Source organism: Mirounga leonina, unplaced genomic scaffold, assembly GCF_011800145.1.
Source record: "Mirounga leonina isolate KUSES-001 unplaced genomic scaffold, KU_Mleo_1.0 Mir_93, whole genome shotgun sequence".
Taxonomy (NCBI): domain Eukaryota; kingdom Metazoa; phylum Chordata; class Mammalia; order Carnivora; family Phocidae; genus Mirounga; species Mirounga leonina.
In genome coordinates, this window is record NW_023270854.1 from 40381933 (window position 1) to 40400038 (window position 18106).

Below are 18106 nucleotides of genomic sequence, written 5' to 3' on the forward strand. Positions count from 1 at the left end.
TTTTATTGCACACTGAGAGCTATGTAACTCCAAAACTAAAAGTATGATACCTTGCCTGAATATCAAGAGAGTCATGAGCAAAATTCAGGACTCAATGGTAGTAATTGACCCACTTCAGTTGCTTTACTGATACCTGATTTTTTGTATCTGCTTTATATAATTTAATTTGATAAGCCTTCTTTTTCAAAAGTGGGAGGGATATAAACTTGAATTAAATAAAAAAATGCTTATCAACTCTCTTTTATTCTGATAATATAAACCAGCAAAGAGAGAAGAAAACACTAAAATTCTAACACCTGTCTGTGAAAGTTCTTATATTTTAAGTAAAACAAGTCATTATTCTAATTATTAGAGGATAAATGAAAGACGCCAGACACAAAAGCAAAGATCTCTGCCTCCCAGTATTCATGCCCTCCTGTGATCACCTTCTGTTGACTTTAGAGTATCCCTGGTGACTTATTTCTAGCCAACAAAATTAGACAGAGGTGCAAGAATGTCATTTCTGATACTGGATTACAAAAAGACCGTGGCATCCGCTTTGGTCACCTTATCCTTCTTGCTTGTCCTGAGGGAAGCCAGGTACCCATGTTGTGGGCTGCCCTAGAGAGGACCATGTGGCCAGGAACTGATGTATCTGGCTAACAGTCATCAAGGAAACCCTGTCAAAAGTCACAGAAGTGAAGTAAGACACAGATCCCATGGAACCTTGAGATGGATGCAGCCTTAGCTAAACACCTTACTACAGAGTGTCTGCACCAGAGACAGCCAGCTAAGCCACGTCTACATTCTACAGAAATTGTGAGATCACAGGTTCTTGTCTTAAGCCACTAAACTGTGGAATAACACAAAAGTGACATCCAACAGATAAAAAGTGGAGCAGTGATAGATAACAATGTGTGATGGCAATACAGTGTGTGATCTGATTTATGTGAAATTACAAGGAAGTCAAAACTACTCTGTGACTGAAAGCAGAACAGTGGTTGCCTCTGCGTGGGATGGGTATTGGCTTGGGTGAAAGAAATGTTCTGTATCTTGATTTGAATGATGGTAACACCAGTACATATATATATTTGTCAAAACTTACTGAAGTGTCCATTTGAGGTCTATGAATTTTACTCTATGTAAATTATACCTCAATAGAGAAAAATAGAAGGGTCCAGGAGCATCATTGTTTGACCAACTGGAGAGGTAAATTGGAACCTCCTCAGGTTGGTATAGATCAATCGCATAGTTGGATCAAATGGAAAAGAAAAAATCTTTTTAAAAATTTTATATTTTTACAAGATGGAGAGGCCAGAGATTCTAAAATGACATAAGACAATTATGTCAAACATTAGCAAACAATTTAAAACTTTACTTAGAACCTCTAAACAAATGGGGCTAGAGTACCCAGGTCAGGCTGACTTGTATTTTTGTTTTGTTTATTTTTTTTATTTTTAAAAAAGTAATCTTTGTGCCCAACATGGGGCTCGACCTCCTGACCCTGAGATCAAGACTCATATGCTCTACTGACTGAGCCAGCCAGGCACCCCTTGAATTCTTGTAATTTTTGAAGTGGTTTTCTTCATTTTACTAATATTATGTTGTTGCCCAAACAGTCTCTTTTGTTTTGCCTCAACAATGGCAAAGTACAAAGATTTGTTGTGAACTAAAGAACGTCGCCCCATTTGTTCAAAATTAAAAGAAGTAATTAAGGGGAGAAATGAACTAGAGGCCTTTGGACAAACTTGGGGAAAAAGACCTGGTATATTCCTGGCCAATTGCCATAATACAGTACTTTCTTCTAGAATAGATGAATTTGGAAAACTGTCACAGGAGAGCCTGGTAGAGCAAGGCTCAGACGACCTTATTCTCAGGGGACCATTTATATGTTATAACAAGGGAACATGACAGAAAATAAGATGTCCTTTGTCTTCCATTATGTCGTAAAAACTTGTGTGTGCTTATCACTTATCACTTTCCAGGATCTCTGGTAAGAGAAAAACCTGACTCTCAGTGTATCAAGTGAGAAAAGAAAAGTTGAGATTGGGTAACACCGGTGTCAATTATCTTGGAAATATTACAGAAAAACAGGTCACCATAGAAGAGACAAGATCTCAAGGCCACATCCATAGTGTTTGTCCCTTCCCAACTTCTTCTTGTCCACCCATCCTGGATAAGAGGAGTGTGGGAGACAGTGGTCTCCAGTCTCTGCCTAGATCTTTGGAGCAATACAGCAGTTGAGATCAGATAATTCGTTAGATGGTTGAGAAGCTGTTCCAGATAATATCTGATTGCTACTTAATGTTCTCTTGAAGAGGAAATAAAGAAGTTCTTATGGATGCCTCTGAGTTTGAAATCATTTATTCTGACATTTATAAAAAATATTTATTACTTTGGGTGCCTGGCAAGGAGATTTTGGCCCAAGATTCTCATTTTAAAAGTAAAGTATTATAGTTAAGATTAGACCTCCTCTGACCACCATCTGAACAGAACTTGGAATCTGGGAGAAACAGCCAATTTTATTGAACATGTTGAGAACACTGTAAAGTTAGTAGAAAGTGGGGGGTGCCTAGCTGGCTCAGTGGGAAGATCATTTGACTCTTTTTTTTTTTTTTAAGATTTTTTATTTATTTGCGAGAGAGAGAATGAGAGACAGAGAGCATGAGAGGGAGGAGGGTCAGAGGGAGAAGCAGACTCCCCGCTGAGCAGGGAGCCCGATGCGGGACTTGATCCCAGGACCCTGAGATCATGACCTGAGCCGAAGGCAGTTGCTTAACCAACTGAGCCACCCAGGTGCCCAGATCATTTGACTCTTGATCTCAGAGTCATGAGTTTGAGGCCCACACTGGGTGTCGAGCTTACTTACTTAAATAAATGGGGGCGCCTGGGTGGCTCAGTTGGTTAAGCGGCTGCCTTCGGCTCGGGTCATGATCCCGGAGTTCTGGGATGGAGTCCCGCATCGGGCTCCCAGCTCGGCGGGGAGCCTGCTTCTCCCTCTGACCCTATCCCCCTCACGCTGTTTCTCTCTCTCTGTCAAATAAATAAAAATAAACAAAATCTTAAAAAAAATTAAAAAAAAATAAAATAAATGAATAAAATTTAAAAACAAAGTTAGTAGAAGGTGACAACAAAATAGCTTTCCTGGTACATGCCCATATGCCTACTAGGAATATTATTAGCCCTTCAGTTTTTGTGTTTTTGTGTTTGTAAATGTTTGGGTAAGACCCTTGCATTAGGGTTGTTTAGAGGAGTAAGAATCTGGCATAACCTTACATAGGTACGTGCAAGTTAAGACTCCAGTTTACCAGTTAGGAACGTGAGTAGCTTATAACATTGAAAAGCAAACACAAATACGACACTTGAAAACAATGCAAGAAAAGAACCAATTATTGTGGTGGCATTGGCTAAACAATTTAGTAAAGACTAAATAGCTCATGGGTGGAAAACCTCATCTAGTGACAGAAGGGCTTGCGAAACTGGGCAGGCTGAAAAGAAAAGACAAATCAAGAATAATAAATCTTGAGTAAGTAAAAATAATGAATAGATAATTGATAATCAATAGAACAAATTAATAACAATAAATCCATAAAAGATGAAGTAAATTATTGAGTTTACTTTACTGCCTATAGGGAACTGGTGGGAAAGGCTGCTTTTCTAGTCCTGAGCTAGTTGATAGGCATTTGAGCTGGGAGATATGCTGCTTCCCCAAGCTGGTGTTGAGGGATGGTCCTCCTAAATGTGTAGGACAAAAGAAGGCTGATGGGGCAGTGAATCAGAGGATGACATGGAGATAAATGACACATGGGATCTGGAAGTCAGCCCACTCACATCTGTAAACCTTCTTGCTTGAGCAATGCCCTTTGAACAGACAGATGCACACAGTGAGCTCCTGGGGACATGAGAATGTCCAGGAGAAACTACAGCCTCACCCAGTGGGAGGAGATTTCCACTCTGAAGGAGACTGAAGTGAAGAATTATGGGATGATTCCACAATGAGAGGGACTAAAATTTCACCCTGAGTCAGGGCTTTGTTATATTGTTTTTGGCCAGTTCCTGGAGGAAGTTATCAACCATACAATGGGGTTTTGTATTTTGTGTGGAAATCACCATTCCTTCCAGTCCAGTGAGAAGTCGCTAGAAGACCACTTCCCGCCTTAAAAAGGCCTGTTTGTAGAAGAAGCACCGTAAGACTGTCATGGACGGGTATTTTACATTTCTTTTTTTTTTTTTTTAAGATTATTTATTTATTTATTTGAGAGAGAGAGAATGAGAGAGAGCACATGAGAGGGGGGAGGGTCAGAGGCAGAAGCAGGCTCCCTGCCGAGCAGGGAGCCCGATGCGGGACTCGATCCCGGGACTCCAGGATCATGACCTGAGCCGAAGGCAGTCGCTTAACCAACTGAGCCACCCAGGCGCCCTATAGGTTATTCTTGACTTCAATTGTCTATTATTCCAAGTCTCAGCAGTCTTTTTAAATGACCAAAAAGTCAAGGCTGTTCTCAGTGGCATTGTGGGAAATAGTGGAGGGCCTCTAGTCATACTTCAGAGAGATGGTACAGGAAGAGCAGTGTCTTTTCCTGGAACCTGAGTGGTAGTAGCAGAGGTGATTACTCTTGGAGGAAAACGACTGCTTGGTTCCCAAGTAGAAGGAAAGTGTCTCTCTGAAAGAGCAAGTGGGTAGGTTAAGGAGAGCTAATTTCCAAAAATAAAGTCTGCACGGCCTCCTGGCATTTGAGTACACATCTGTACAGTATTCCTCACTGCTGATCCAGTAAGTAATTTGCCCGATTACTGCTTATACAGCAACCATTGATTCTAAGCAGTATTCTCAAAGTGCTTCTGACCTGCTGTATCATGGCGGAACTCATTTTATGTCTCAAGAAGGACTGGGCGCCTGGGTAGCTCAGTTGGTTAAGCAGTTGCCTTTAGCTCACGTCATGATCCCTGAGTCCTGTGATGGAGTCCCACGTCGGGCTCCTGGCTCAACATGGAGCCTGATTCTCCCTCTGACCCTCTCCCCTCTCATGCTATTTCTCTCTCTCTCTCTCTCTCTCTCTCTCAAATAAATAAATAAATAAATAAATAAATAAATAAATAAAATCTTTAAAAAAAAAGGACTATTCAAGACCAATCTTTTACTTGGTTTTAGTTTAAGCTTTTCACAAATTTCTCTTTCCTTATTAGCAGGTTCATTCCAAACATCATACAGTTGTCTTGGTTGTATTTTATAGGTGTGTGTGAGGAGACCCACACTTGCCATGTCACCACCCACATAAGCCACAGAGGTGAGTAAGTGTGTGAGACCAGCACCTGTTGGCATTGAGTTGTGCAAGGTAGGTTTCTCAGTGGGCTGGGGGTTAGCTCCTGCCTCTTAAGGTCATTACCCTTTCTGTGGCCAGAGGTCCTGCCTAAGTACAGACAACTCTTCTTAATAATCTTAGGTTTACTTTCTACTGAAAATTTTAGGATTTACTTGGATTCCTGAAATTTTGTACTTCAGCCTAAAATCGCTTCCCATTTTGATTCTTTATTCTTGCTGTTCTTACCCTTCAAACTAAGAACATAACAAGGGAAAATAATACCTTTCCTTCCCATTTTTGTACACTATTCTTTTAGGAGTGATTTCCAACTGCTTTGGCAGTTTGGGAAATGGGGTATTAAAATAAAGACATTTCAGAATAACTTTTTATGCTTTATGATGTCTCGTGATGATTTAAAGTTAACTTTATAGAAGGATTCAGGTCTCACTATCCTTAAACTGAGGCTTGTATTTTAAATAGATTTTCAACAAACTCATTTCATATTATAATTTACATAGGAAAAATAAAAGCAATTTTAATTTATCCTCAAGTCACATTTATATTATAATTTTAACTGCCTATGATGATTCTTCTAAACTATAAAAATGCATTTTTCATTAGAACTTAGTCTAGTCTACTCATGATGGACAAGCACATGCTATAACAAAACAGGACACGCCAACTCAGTAACTAAAACTACACCCAGTTATTCAGTATTCTTTTTGCACTGAAAATTTGCAGTATAAATGGAAAATGTCCCCAATATGCTTTCTTACAGGATTTCTGGAAAGACTCCTATAACTTTTATTTTGTAGAAGCTAAAAATGGAAGCTCAGAATAACTGTTCCATAGTCAGTAGGCTCAGCAATCTCCTCAATTACACAGTACAGACTGAAACGATAATAGCTATCTTATGGTTTTAGTCATTTGGATGACAGTAATAAACAGGTCGGACTCACTCTAGTAGATAAAATTGAAATCATTGAAAAGCAGGGCTACTTCGAATAAAGAAAAACATTTCAAAGACTTTTATTCCCTGAGTACTAAGGGAAAGCTGTATGAAGACATAAACAGGTTACGAAGGAAGTTAATGAGTTCATTAACTCACCAAAAGTGATGACTGTGTAACTGCAGTTAGTAACCATTTTTACAGATTGAGTGGAAGGTTCTTCATTTTTTCCAGGATGAAATTCAACTCCTCAGCCTGGTTTGTTACAGCCTATCTTTCTGATCTAATTCCCAGTCATAGAACTTCTGAATGCCAGGCTTTCTGGAGAAACTCCCTTCCTGTTTCCCTGATGGAGGAAGTTGTTACAAGGCTCTCTAGTGCTTCAGAAATGCTGTGGCCTTTGTCTGGAACATGCTCCCACCCTCTCCTTTTCTCTGTTGGTTCTTATCTCAAGCATTAGTGTTCAGCTCTGGATTCTAAGGACCCCAAATTAAGGTGTTGGTCTATTTGATTTCTGATGAGGACTCTCTTTCTGGTTTGTAGACAGTCACCACCTCACTGTGCCCACACATGGAACAGAGAAAGAGAGAGAGGGAGAGACTGAGACAGAGAGAGAGGAGGGGAGCTCTTCTCATAAGGACGTAATTCCATCAGATCAGGGCCCTACCATCATAACCTTGTTAATGTTAATTACTTCCTGAGAGGCCCTGTCTCCAAATGCAGTCATATGGAGGTTAGGTCTTCAGCATATGAATTTTGAAAGGACACAGTTCAATCCACGGCATCATCTCTGTTACAGGAAAGCCATGATTCACTTGTGTTTCTAAAGGCTGGCTGGGGCCAGAGGAATCTTTGAGAGACTTTCCCTGAGGTCTTTCTTGTGTGGGATGAAAATGATTGGAGTGGAGAGAAGGTTGGAGACCTTGCTCTGAAACTGGGAAAGCTCTTTCATATGGAGGCCTCCAGAGGTGAGACAGGATTTCTGATGGGTGCCTTGAATGCCTCAGAGATGGGACTGGATGCTGAACTTACTGTCCAAATCCTAAGAGCCTGTGCATTTCAGGGAAGCCCCAGACTTCAGTCCACTAGCCTACTGGGATGACCAGGCCAGGATGAATGAAGGCCATGGCACCTTCCCTGAATAATCTGGACTATCTGAGGATTCTGACCGTGGAACTTGTACATGGACTTTGAAGAGCAGTGACGCATCTAAGAAGGAGTTCCTTCCGAATCTGCCAAGTGGGGGCTTTGAGGACACAAAATTTCATCTAGAGAGAAATAAAGGAATGTGCCTAGGTGTTGTTGTAAGTGACCTATCAAAACATTTACCATGTTGGGCTATGATGCTTGCCTTTATTCCCTCCTAGACTTTGGGTTACTTGGGACAGGAGCTGGGTTTTGTACTTCTCTTTCCGCTAGCCCTTCACTCAGTGCCCAGGCAACTGAGCCTTGATACGTGTTTATTGAGTGATATTGAGTTGCAAGCCTCAATTTAGAGTAGAGGGTTTTGTGTGATAGATTTTCCTTTTACAGCAAACTGAAAAATGGCACCTTAGTACAATTACCATGTAATTACTAAATCAACAATTTACATATAAGAACAAATTCTTCCTTAGAAGCTTCATATAAGGTCACAAAATTGGCAGTAAAGAAAGCTCTGGATGTAATCACTCGTATTTTAGGTACTTAAAATGGCCAGATATCAGAATTTCTTCTACTTGGTTTTAATTTCTGGTATACCCAATGCCAGTTTATTCATGCCACTTGGGATAATTCTCCCTCTGTCCTTTATCTTACCATGTTAGTCCAATTTGGAAAGAATATATAAATGTTGTATTAACCAAGAGACAGGCCCAGCATCTGACCAGGAGCTGAAGGGAGTCTCCCCGATCCGATCACAATGGTGTTCCTGGCACCCCGGAGCGCCCGTGTTGGGACAGGGATCCCTGCAGGCAGACTTGGGCCCTGCAGCGGGAATGCGCGCAAGCAGCGCGGGTGAGGGGTACGCCCCGGGACAATCTGGGAGGCCGGGGCCGGGCGGGAGCGCCGCCGGGCAGACGAGGGGCGTGGGAAAGCCGGCAGAGGGTGGGGCTGGGACCGCTTTCTCGCGAGCCAGCACTCGGCGCGGCCCCCGGGGAGCGGAGGGGCAGGCTAGGGCAGCTCCCCAGCTCCCCGCGTGATAAAACTTGACAAATAACCAGGAGGGGCGGCTCGGCGTCTCCTGGGTCCAATCCCGTCGCAGGAGCGAACACGCTCCCGGGCAGGCGAGCCGGACAGAGGCCAAGGAGACTTAAAGAGGAGTGGCAGCGAGGCACGCCCGCACCGCGCGCGCCGCTGCACCTCCGTGGGCTCTCACCTCTGGCCTCCCGCCCGGCGCCCGCCTTCCCCCTTCCCGCCCTGCGCCCCTATGGCCACCGCCGAGCCTCGGACCCCCCTGCGCGGAGCCCTCCGCAGGCTGCTGCTGACCCTCGCGGTGAGTGGGAGCCCGGGCGGGAGCCGGGATGGGGAAGGGCTGGACCCGCCCTGGTCCCGCGGGGAAAGCGGAACCGGGGCGAAGCGGACAGAGAGCTGACGGCCGCGGCTCCGCCGAGCCGAATTTGGGCCCGGACCGGTGAGAGCAGAAAACGATCCTTGGAGGGACGACTCGGGACTGAGTTTTGTCTTTGGGACATCACGTCCGATTGTCTGAATTACGAGTGGCGCTCCGGCGTGGCTGCGCTCTCCCGGGCCTTCGCGGGCGCCTGGGGCTCGCCCTCTTCCCCCGGCTCCCCCGGCTGGCTTTGATGATTGGGGCACATCTGGGTGGAGAGGGACGAACAGTACTTGGTCAGGTATTTCAGGATCCCTGAGTGAGTAAAGCAGACGTGAGATGAGGTTCAAGAGGCTGCCCCACCCCAGGGTCCCCTGGGATGGGGACGTTAGTGAGTGGAGGGGCTGCAGTGGTGTCCCTGGGTCCCCGCGTGGGATTAACTCTGAACACCGGCTTCCAGGTTGTCCTTCTGCTAAAGGTTATTCAGAGCTCACCCACGAGTCTCCTGGCCGGAGGCGAAGTGTGCCTGAGGCACGAGGGCGTGGGAAGGCTGGATCGGGACTGGGGTTGGGCTCGGTGGTGTAATGCGGGGGAAGGGGGGCTGTTGGGGTGGGGCAGAGAGGGTAGAGTCCGGGTGGGTGGAGGGGTGGGAGAGGCGTGGGTCTGGGTGGTACTTTGTCCGGCTCGGGGAAGCCGGAGCCCAGCTTCGGGTCTCCTGTGCCCTGGAAACCCGCGACTCAGGACGAGATTCGCCTGGAGAGGAAATTAGGGACAATTCTCCGAGAATTTGGGAGACATACAGGGAAAAATCCGGAACTCTGACGGCGCGATTACGCGCGGAGCTGCAGAGTAGCCCGGGGTTGCGCTCGGGAAGTGCTGTGGAGAGGAGCCGCAGACCCGCATCCCCGCATCCAAGGATGGGCGTGGGGTGCGGTGCGGGGAGGACCTGCCTAACTCGGGAGTAGGTTGGCTCTGGCTACACGGATTCCGCTGCCCCCAGGCAGGGCGAGTGGATGGAGCAAAGCTTTGTCTTCTCTTTGAATCAGCGAGTTAGAAATATTCTAAGATATGTTTATGGACAATGAATTGTACAAATGAGGGCGTTGATCTGCAAGGCAGCTGTTCCAACAAAATGAGCTGATGAAATGACTCTACAAATGAGAACTGGCCTCAAAGTGTGCTCTTTTGTGATAAATTTGGAAGAGTTTCCAGTTTTTACGTTTAAAAGTATGGATTTAGTGGTTTGTGTTTTCTCTGCGAAAGGGATTGGAGAATGGAGAGAAGAAACTGCAGAGGTGCCTTGCTCCCAAGATCTCTCTGGAGGGGAGGGTGTGGAATTCAAGCAACTGTCACGGTGACGGGAATGGAGGTGCAGGTGTTGGGGTGTGGCAAGGCAAGAAAGTATGTGTTAGTCTATACGGAGATAGCGTCAGCTCTAGTGTTAGACATACTCGTTTAGGATTATTTTTAAAAGAATTTCCTGAAGTTTAGACTGAATGGGATTTTCTGGAGACTTGAATACTGGAGAGTGTACATAGAATAATTTCTTTCATCCAAAACCCCCAGTGCACAAATAACTTCAGTTTCTGCCCTGATGGGCAAATGAAGACCTCTGTTGACCATCTACTGTTGGTATTTCCCTTTGACTCATAGGACTCAGTATAGTATTAATGGCATAACACTTTAGAGACACAGTTTTCGTTTTATAGATACTTTAATGGATCTCTCAAAAACAATTCCTTGTTTGAAGTGAGAGCTCTTCAAAGCAAGTCTTTAACACAAAACTGAGATTTTAACAGGTTAGCCTTCCCACTCGGCTGTCCCATAAGCTGAGGCATTTCCCATTTGCACCCTTCTCCTGCATCTGCATCCCTTTCAGAGCTCTCTATCCTCAGTACAGTCTACACTATGGCCACAAAATAAATTCCTAATAACCCCCCCCCCCCCCCCCCCCCCCGCCAACACACAGGAAAAAAAAAAAAGAGCAGAGGAGTGGGGCAGGGACTGGAAAGTAAACATATCAGACCATCCCACTGCTGTTGAAAGTACTGAATGTCTCTTAAAATGTTTCTCCTCTGAATGTAACAAAAATTGAACACGAATTTGCATTAGCTTAGTTGCTCAGCTGTTATGCCACATTATAAATAACAGTACCTTTCAAATATGTTTAATATTGTTCACCATACTAAATCCACTTTGGGAATTGTTATCTATTATATATTTTAAATAGTATGTTCTTGGGCACAGTGAATCTTTCATTTTCCTGAAAGGACTCTTCAAAAGGAATTAAAATAGTGTTTTCCTTTCTAGCATAACATACTGTTTTCCCTCGGAGGATGTGAATCCTACCTGCCACCTATGCTGACAAATGGGCATTCTCGCTTTTCAGATTTTATAGCATTAATTAACAAGAATAATGTGACTCCTTTAGCAGACTTTTTGTTGTTGTTGTTGTTCTTGATAACATTTGACATATTAATCTTTTAAAAATAAGAGTACAATAATTGCTATTGATTTTTGCATTAGTGACAAAAACGCTAAGGCAAACAAAGGAAGTAAATGCGAACTGGTTAATTTTAAAACTACGATCCTAAGAAAGTCAGAGTTTTGGTATATATTTGATGGGTGCATTATCAGCTAGCCTTTTAAAAGGAGATTGTTGATGTTTGTATTGAGATAGAGCTAGATCCTGCAACACCTTCTGAATCACTAAATATATGTAAGCCTATGCACATTTTTTGGTCCTGTTGTAATCCCCTTGGCAGTTAGCATTCCATATATGGAATCTGTGGTCACCTGTGGTTAATCCTGCTTTCCATTTAACTAGAATTCCTGTCTTACAAAGAGTTTGGTTAGAAAGAAATTTATTAGCATGATCTAAGTCCCGTGAGTACAGAGAGGTCAATCTTTTGATTTACCTTTGAGCTGGTAAGAATTTGAAAGGTAATATTTCCATTTTGCAGAAGGCAGGTGTCTATAGGAGAAATGAGAAATTTAAAATTTCATAACTATTATGCTCAGCTAAGAAGATCCTATTTATTTTTCAGACTTTTCATAAATTTCCATTGTTTAGCTTCTTTTTCCTTTGTTGAAAAAGGGTGTCATTTTAGAAAGCCTACCTGTGTATTCACAGTAAAACTGTACACAGGAGAGAAGTAAAACAATTTCAGATAACCGCTCTCATTTTCACTCTCCTTTGGCATTAGATTTTCTTATCCGGATTTAATTATTTGTATGATAAACTTTCTATCACAGAATTAATCAAATTTGAATAATACTGTAAGATGAATCAAAGTAATTTTTCCCAGACCACATGGACAATACTTGGTTATCATTTTTTAAAACTCAATTTGCTACATTTTAATGTAAAGTTCTGCAGCTCTAGGCTTCATAAATCAGATATTTAAATGATTTTCATTCAAAGAGAGTCTTTTATAACTCAAATAGTCAATCCGTAATTCATTAATCTTAAAATTATTTTTGGAATGTTGCTTTTTTAATTGGGCATTCTTTTATACAAAAGTTATTTTTAAAATAGCTTTAAAGGTCATTAATTCACCATTACTAATCTAATGGTGTCTTTACATTTTTATTTTATTTTCAATAATATAGCCAATCTCTACAAACAGAATACCAAATTATAATTTCAAGAAGCATGACATAAACTGAAATCTACACATGACTATGATCCCTTTCAAAAATTATATTAATGAATTAATTATACATTGCAGTGATGTACTATATAATAATGAATGTGAATGAACTACTGCTGTATGCTCAGCATGGATCAATTTCACAAACATAATTTGAGCAAAGAAATCAAGTAGCATATAATTAGCATATGACTACGTATATGTAAAAGCCCCAAATTGGCAAAAAAACCCCTGTATCTTCTTTAAGGACAGATACATGAGATAAAATTAAGCAGAGGCAGGGAAATACATAATTAACACAAAAACTATCCATTAGTTTTAGGGGTTGTGGGAAGGAAGAAAATGTACCTGAGGAGAGGTATAGAGAAACTTTGAAAATAGTAGTAATATTTTATTTCTTAACTTTGAAAGTGAGCACCCTAGTGTTCATATTATTATTTTTAAAACATGTATGCTATATATATAGCCTTTTGTATTTATATCTTACAAAGAAACAAGCAATACGGAGCATCAACAAAACCAAAAGCTATTCTTTGAAAATATACATAAACCCTGCTAAGGTTGAACAAGTAAGAAATAGAGAAAGCACAGATAAAGCAATATTAGGAATAAAAGGAGGCGTAGTCATAGAGAGGACAGATGTTTTAAGTAAATAGATAATAATATTAATGTATTCAGTTAATTTGAAAACAGAACGAGCAATTTCCTACAAAATACAAATTACCAACTGGCTCAAGGAAGTATACAAAACCTAAATAGACTTAAAACGATTAAAGATATTGAATTAAAAGTTAAATGTTTTGACATACAGACACCTTCATATCCATCAAGCCTAGGACTGTGATAGGTAAATTCTTCCATAATTATATGGAACAGATAATCTCTCCCGTATATAAATTGTTTCAAAGAACTGAAAAAAGTGAAATTGTTTTTAACTCATTTTATAAGGATTGTATGATATTGAAGAGTAGTAGCCTGATTTCACTTATGGACATATATTTGAAATACTAAAATAAATAGCAACAAACCAAACCAATCATATATTTAAAAAGTTATCATGTCCGGGGCACCTGGGTGGCTCAGTCGGTTAAGCAGCTGCCTTCGGCTCAGGTCATGATCCTGGGGTCCTGCTCGGCGGAGAGCCTGCTTCTTCCTCTCCCTCTGCCTGCCACTCTGCCTACTTGTGCTCTCTGTCTCTCTATCTTTCTGTCAAATAAATAAATAAATAAATAAATAAATAAAATCTTAAAAAAAAAAAGTTATCATGTCCATGTAAGATTTATCTCAGAAATGGAAAGATGGTTTCCTATTACCAAATCTGTTATTGGTTTTTTGTTTTTTTTTTTTTAGAGAGAGTGAGTGCGTGTGTGTGTGTGCGTGCATGAGAGGGGGAAGGGGCAAAGAGAGAGGGACAGAGAGAACCCTAAGCAGGCTTCATGCCCAGCACGGAGCCCAGTGTGGCTTGATCTCATGACCCTGAGATCATGACATGAGCAGAAATCAAGAGTCAGTCACTTAACTGACTGAACCACCAGGCATCCTAGAAAACTATTATTGTATTTTAACATAGTAACATATTCAGAGAGAAAAACTATATGTTTCAAAATAAGTGGAAATTACATTTATTGCTATAAAATATTCTTAGCAGACTAGGAATGTAAGGGAATGAACTTTTTTTTTTTTGTCTTAAACATATTGAGGCACACCTAACAAAAATTAATGAATGAAAAAAGACAGGAAGAGGGGCGCCTGGGTGGCTCTCAGTTGGTTAAGTGACTGCCTTCGGCTCAGGTCATGATCCCGGAGTCCTGGGATCGAGTCCCACATTGGGCTCCCGGCTCAGCGGCGAGCCTGCTTCTCCCTCTGACCGTCTCCTCTCTCATGCTGTTTCTCACTCTCTCTCTCACAAATAAATAAATAAATAAAATCTTAAAAAAAAAAAGAAATGTTAAAAAAATTTAAAAAAGAAAAAAGACAGGAAGAAAGAAAGAAGGGAAAAGAGGGAAGGAAGGAAGGAAGGAGGAATGGAAGGAAGGAACTCTTAATGAATGGTGAAATGGTAAAGGCATTATCTTTAAAATTAGAAACAAATCCAGAATGGTCACTATAGCTGTTCCCATTCAGCATTCTACTGGAGGTCCTAACAAGCACATGCATCATATAAAATATGTAATAGCAATAATGAAAGAGGTTAGGATTTAAAGAAAGAAAATCTAATTGCCATTTTGCCAGCTTTAGGATTAGCTACATGGGAGATCCTACACTATCTTCACAAACTACCAGAACTAGTAAAAGTAAGCAAATTTCCTGGATAAAAATTGTAGAAAGATTTTTCATGGAATTGGTCAGCTGATCATAAGAATTTTTTGAAAGAGTAGGAGGCTAACAAAACAAACATAATTTAAAGGAAGATAATAGGGGTTGGGGTCACCATAACAAATACTACAATCTATAATAAAGCTATATTAGTTTAAACAATATAGTGTTGATGTAGAGATAAACACATATATTGATGAAATAGTGCAGAGGGCCCAGAAATAGATTCTATATTTGGGGTCCATGCATGTGATGTATGCAGCATTATCATTGTGAGTTAAGAAGGGAAGAGTTGCTCAGTACTGATTCTATATAGTTGCCTATCCATATGGCAAATGATAAGATTAGATATTTATAGTGAATCACATACAGAATACATTCCCAATGAGTAAAATATTAAAACGTTGGAAGTAACTTTAAAATTTTTATGAGAAAATACCAGATAATATGTTTATGACAGGGTAGAGGGGGAGATATTAATACACAAAAGTATAAACTAGAAGAAATGTTTAATGAAATTGACTACTGGGTGGCTCAGTCGGTTGAGCATCCAACTCTTGGTTTTGACTCAGATCAGGATCTTGTGGGTTTTGAGATCAAGCCTGGAGTTGGGCTGCACACTGGTGAGGTGGGGGTGGTGGTGTCTGCTTGAAGATTCTCTCCCTCTACCCCTCCTGTGTGCTGTCTCTCTCTCTCTCTCTCAAATAAATAAAATCTTTAAAAAAGAAAACTAAAGGAAATGCTTGATAAATTTGACTACTTTAAAACTGAATTACTGTTTATCCAGAAAGATACCACTAAAAGAGTAAAAAAGTAACCTACATAAATCTATAAGGAAAATATAATTTAAAAAGACCATAAATGAAATGATTAAATGAGAGGAATGGATGATTTACAGAAGGCAAATGGCAAATGAACAGAAGAAACAATATTCAGTCTCACTAGAAATTAAGAAAATACACATTAAAGTGACTGCTATAGAATGGGCAAAAATTAGAAAAGCCAAGTATAATTAATTATAGTAGAGGATATGAGAAACAGAGGGATCTAATATTCTGGGGACATTAATATAAATTGATGTTAGCACTTTGGACAGCAACTTGGCAATAGTTAATTGAATTGAAGTAATGTATTTCTCTTCTAATATTCTGCACCTGCAAAGCTGTTTATTGGAGTGTCATTTGTAATAGAGAAAATGGAAAACAAGAATACAGTCTAAATGATTATCATAGGGGAATGAGCAAAATAAACTGTGGTGTAGTCCTAGAAAAATCTTAAATATATTGTTGAGTGAAAAATGCAAGTTGCAAAAAGATGCATGAAGACACATACTGCATACAATATCAACTTATATTTTATAGGTGCATACATATATAATAAAATGAAGTATAAATGCCAATTTAGAAAAAACTCTTCCTTGAAGAAGAGAAATGGAAATGGAGTAGAGCAAAGCCAGATGTGTAAATTTTAATAAAAAAATGAAGCAACAGGGCACCTGGCAAACCCAGTTGAAAGAGCATGAAACTCTTGATCTTAGGGGTCATGAGTTCGAGCCCCATGTTGGATGTAGAGGTTACTAAAATAAACTTCAAAAAAAAAAAAAAGAAGCAAAAATTGTAAAATTAAAAAATCTGGATAGGCACATGCACATTTATTATAATATGTTCTGTTTGTTTTAAATATTTAACATTTAACTTCAAATATTTTTTAAAGAGTTGTGATTAAAATATATTGAACATGGCTTTCTTTTGATAGGTCAGAAATACCAACTATAGAGTTCAAACATAGTTGGACCAATGGGTGCATTATTAAATAAAACCATTTTTCACCCATGCTGACAACTATATTCTTAGGGACAATATTCAATTGAGCATACATCATATGGTTGAATTATTTTTATGAGCAAACAACTTATTGTTTTATTGTCAGGGCAATCTGATTATGATGCTGTGAAATGACTTTTTGCTTATTATATTTAAATTAAACAACACTATTACATGTTGACCCTATCTTTGTGTTGTTTTCCTTACTAATTCAAGCAAGGATAAGATAGATCATACATTGTAGTTATATTGCACTAACATATTAGTATAAGATTTGATTAAGCATATGTATATGCATATATGTATTTATAATTTGTTACCACCATGACTCTTAATTTTGTGAAGGAATTTGTTTTACATTTGATTATGTCAGAAGTGCAATACTTCTTTGTGGTTATTATCCAGTTTTGTCTTGCTGAAGTTACTTATGTGAATTTGTAAATTTGGAAGAGCTTCTCACTGCCAATTTGTAGAGGTGGGTGTGCAAAGAATGATTTTTATATCAATGACAATGTAATCCATTTTTTAAAACTGTGTTTTAAAGATATAATTTACATTCCATAAAACTCACATATGTTGTGCACAATTTAATAAATTTTAGCAAATTTACAGAATGCACAATCATTACCACAATCTAATTTTAGAATATTTCTATTACCTTAAAAAGAAACTTCATGTCCATTTATGGTCACTTCCCATTCCTACACCCAGCCCTACACAACTACTCTAGTCTGTTTCTATGTATTTACCCTTTTTGGACATTTCATATACATGAAATCACACAATATGTGCTCCTTTGTGTCATTTCTTTCACTGAGCATAATGATTTTTAGGTTTATCTGTGTTGTAGCATTACAATCAGTTCCTCGTCTCTTTTTATGGCTAAATAATATTCCATTTGGATGTATCACATTTTGTGTATCCATTTGTAAGTTGATGGCCCTGTGGGGTGTTTCCACTCTTTCGTTATTGTAAGTATAAGTAATGCTGCTGTGAATATTCATGTACAAGATTTTGTGTGGATGTAGGTTTTCATTTTTTATGGGTAGGAGTAGAATTGCTAGATTATATGTTAAGTGTATGATTAACTTTTTCAGAAACTGCCAAACTATGTTTCAAATCTGTTGCACCATTTTATGTTTCCACCAGCAATGCATGAGGGTTCCATCCTTGGCAACTCTTGTTATTTTTCTGTCTTGTTTATTTTAGCCATCCTAGTGGGTATCTCATTGTGGTTTAAGTTTGCCTAACTGTAGGGCCTAATGATGTTGGGCATCTTTTCATCCACTTATTGACTGCTTATATATTTTCTTTGGATGACAGTTACTCAAATCCATTGCCCATTTTTTGTGTTTGTCTTTTTATTATTGAGTTGTAAAAGTTTTTAATATTTTTTTGGTATGTCCTTTATTTTTACGTGATTAGGAAATGTTTTCTCCCATGCTGTAGGTTATAATTTCACTTTCTGCAGTATGGTATCTTTTAAAGAGCAAAAGTTTTAAATTTGATTAAGTCCTATTCATTTTTCTTTTATCATTTGTGCTTTTGGTGTT

The 18106-nt window shown here is 39.8% G+C and overlaps 1 protein-coding gene across 1 annotated transcript in view; it reads left to right on the top strand.

The window, feature by feature from the left end:
• Window positions 1-14511: 14511 nt before the first annotated feature.
• DSC3 (desmocollin 3) overlaps window positions 14512-18106 on the top strand; it is a 41771-nt gene continuing 38176 nt past the window's right edge. Inside the window, exon 1 of the mRNA XM_034996282.1 lies at window positions 14512-14604. Coding sequence (XP_034852173.1) covers window positions 14512-14604 — 93 coding nt within the window. The remainder of the gene's footprint in view (window positions 14605-18106) is intronic.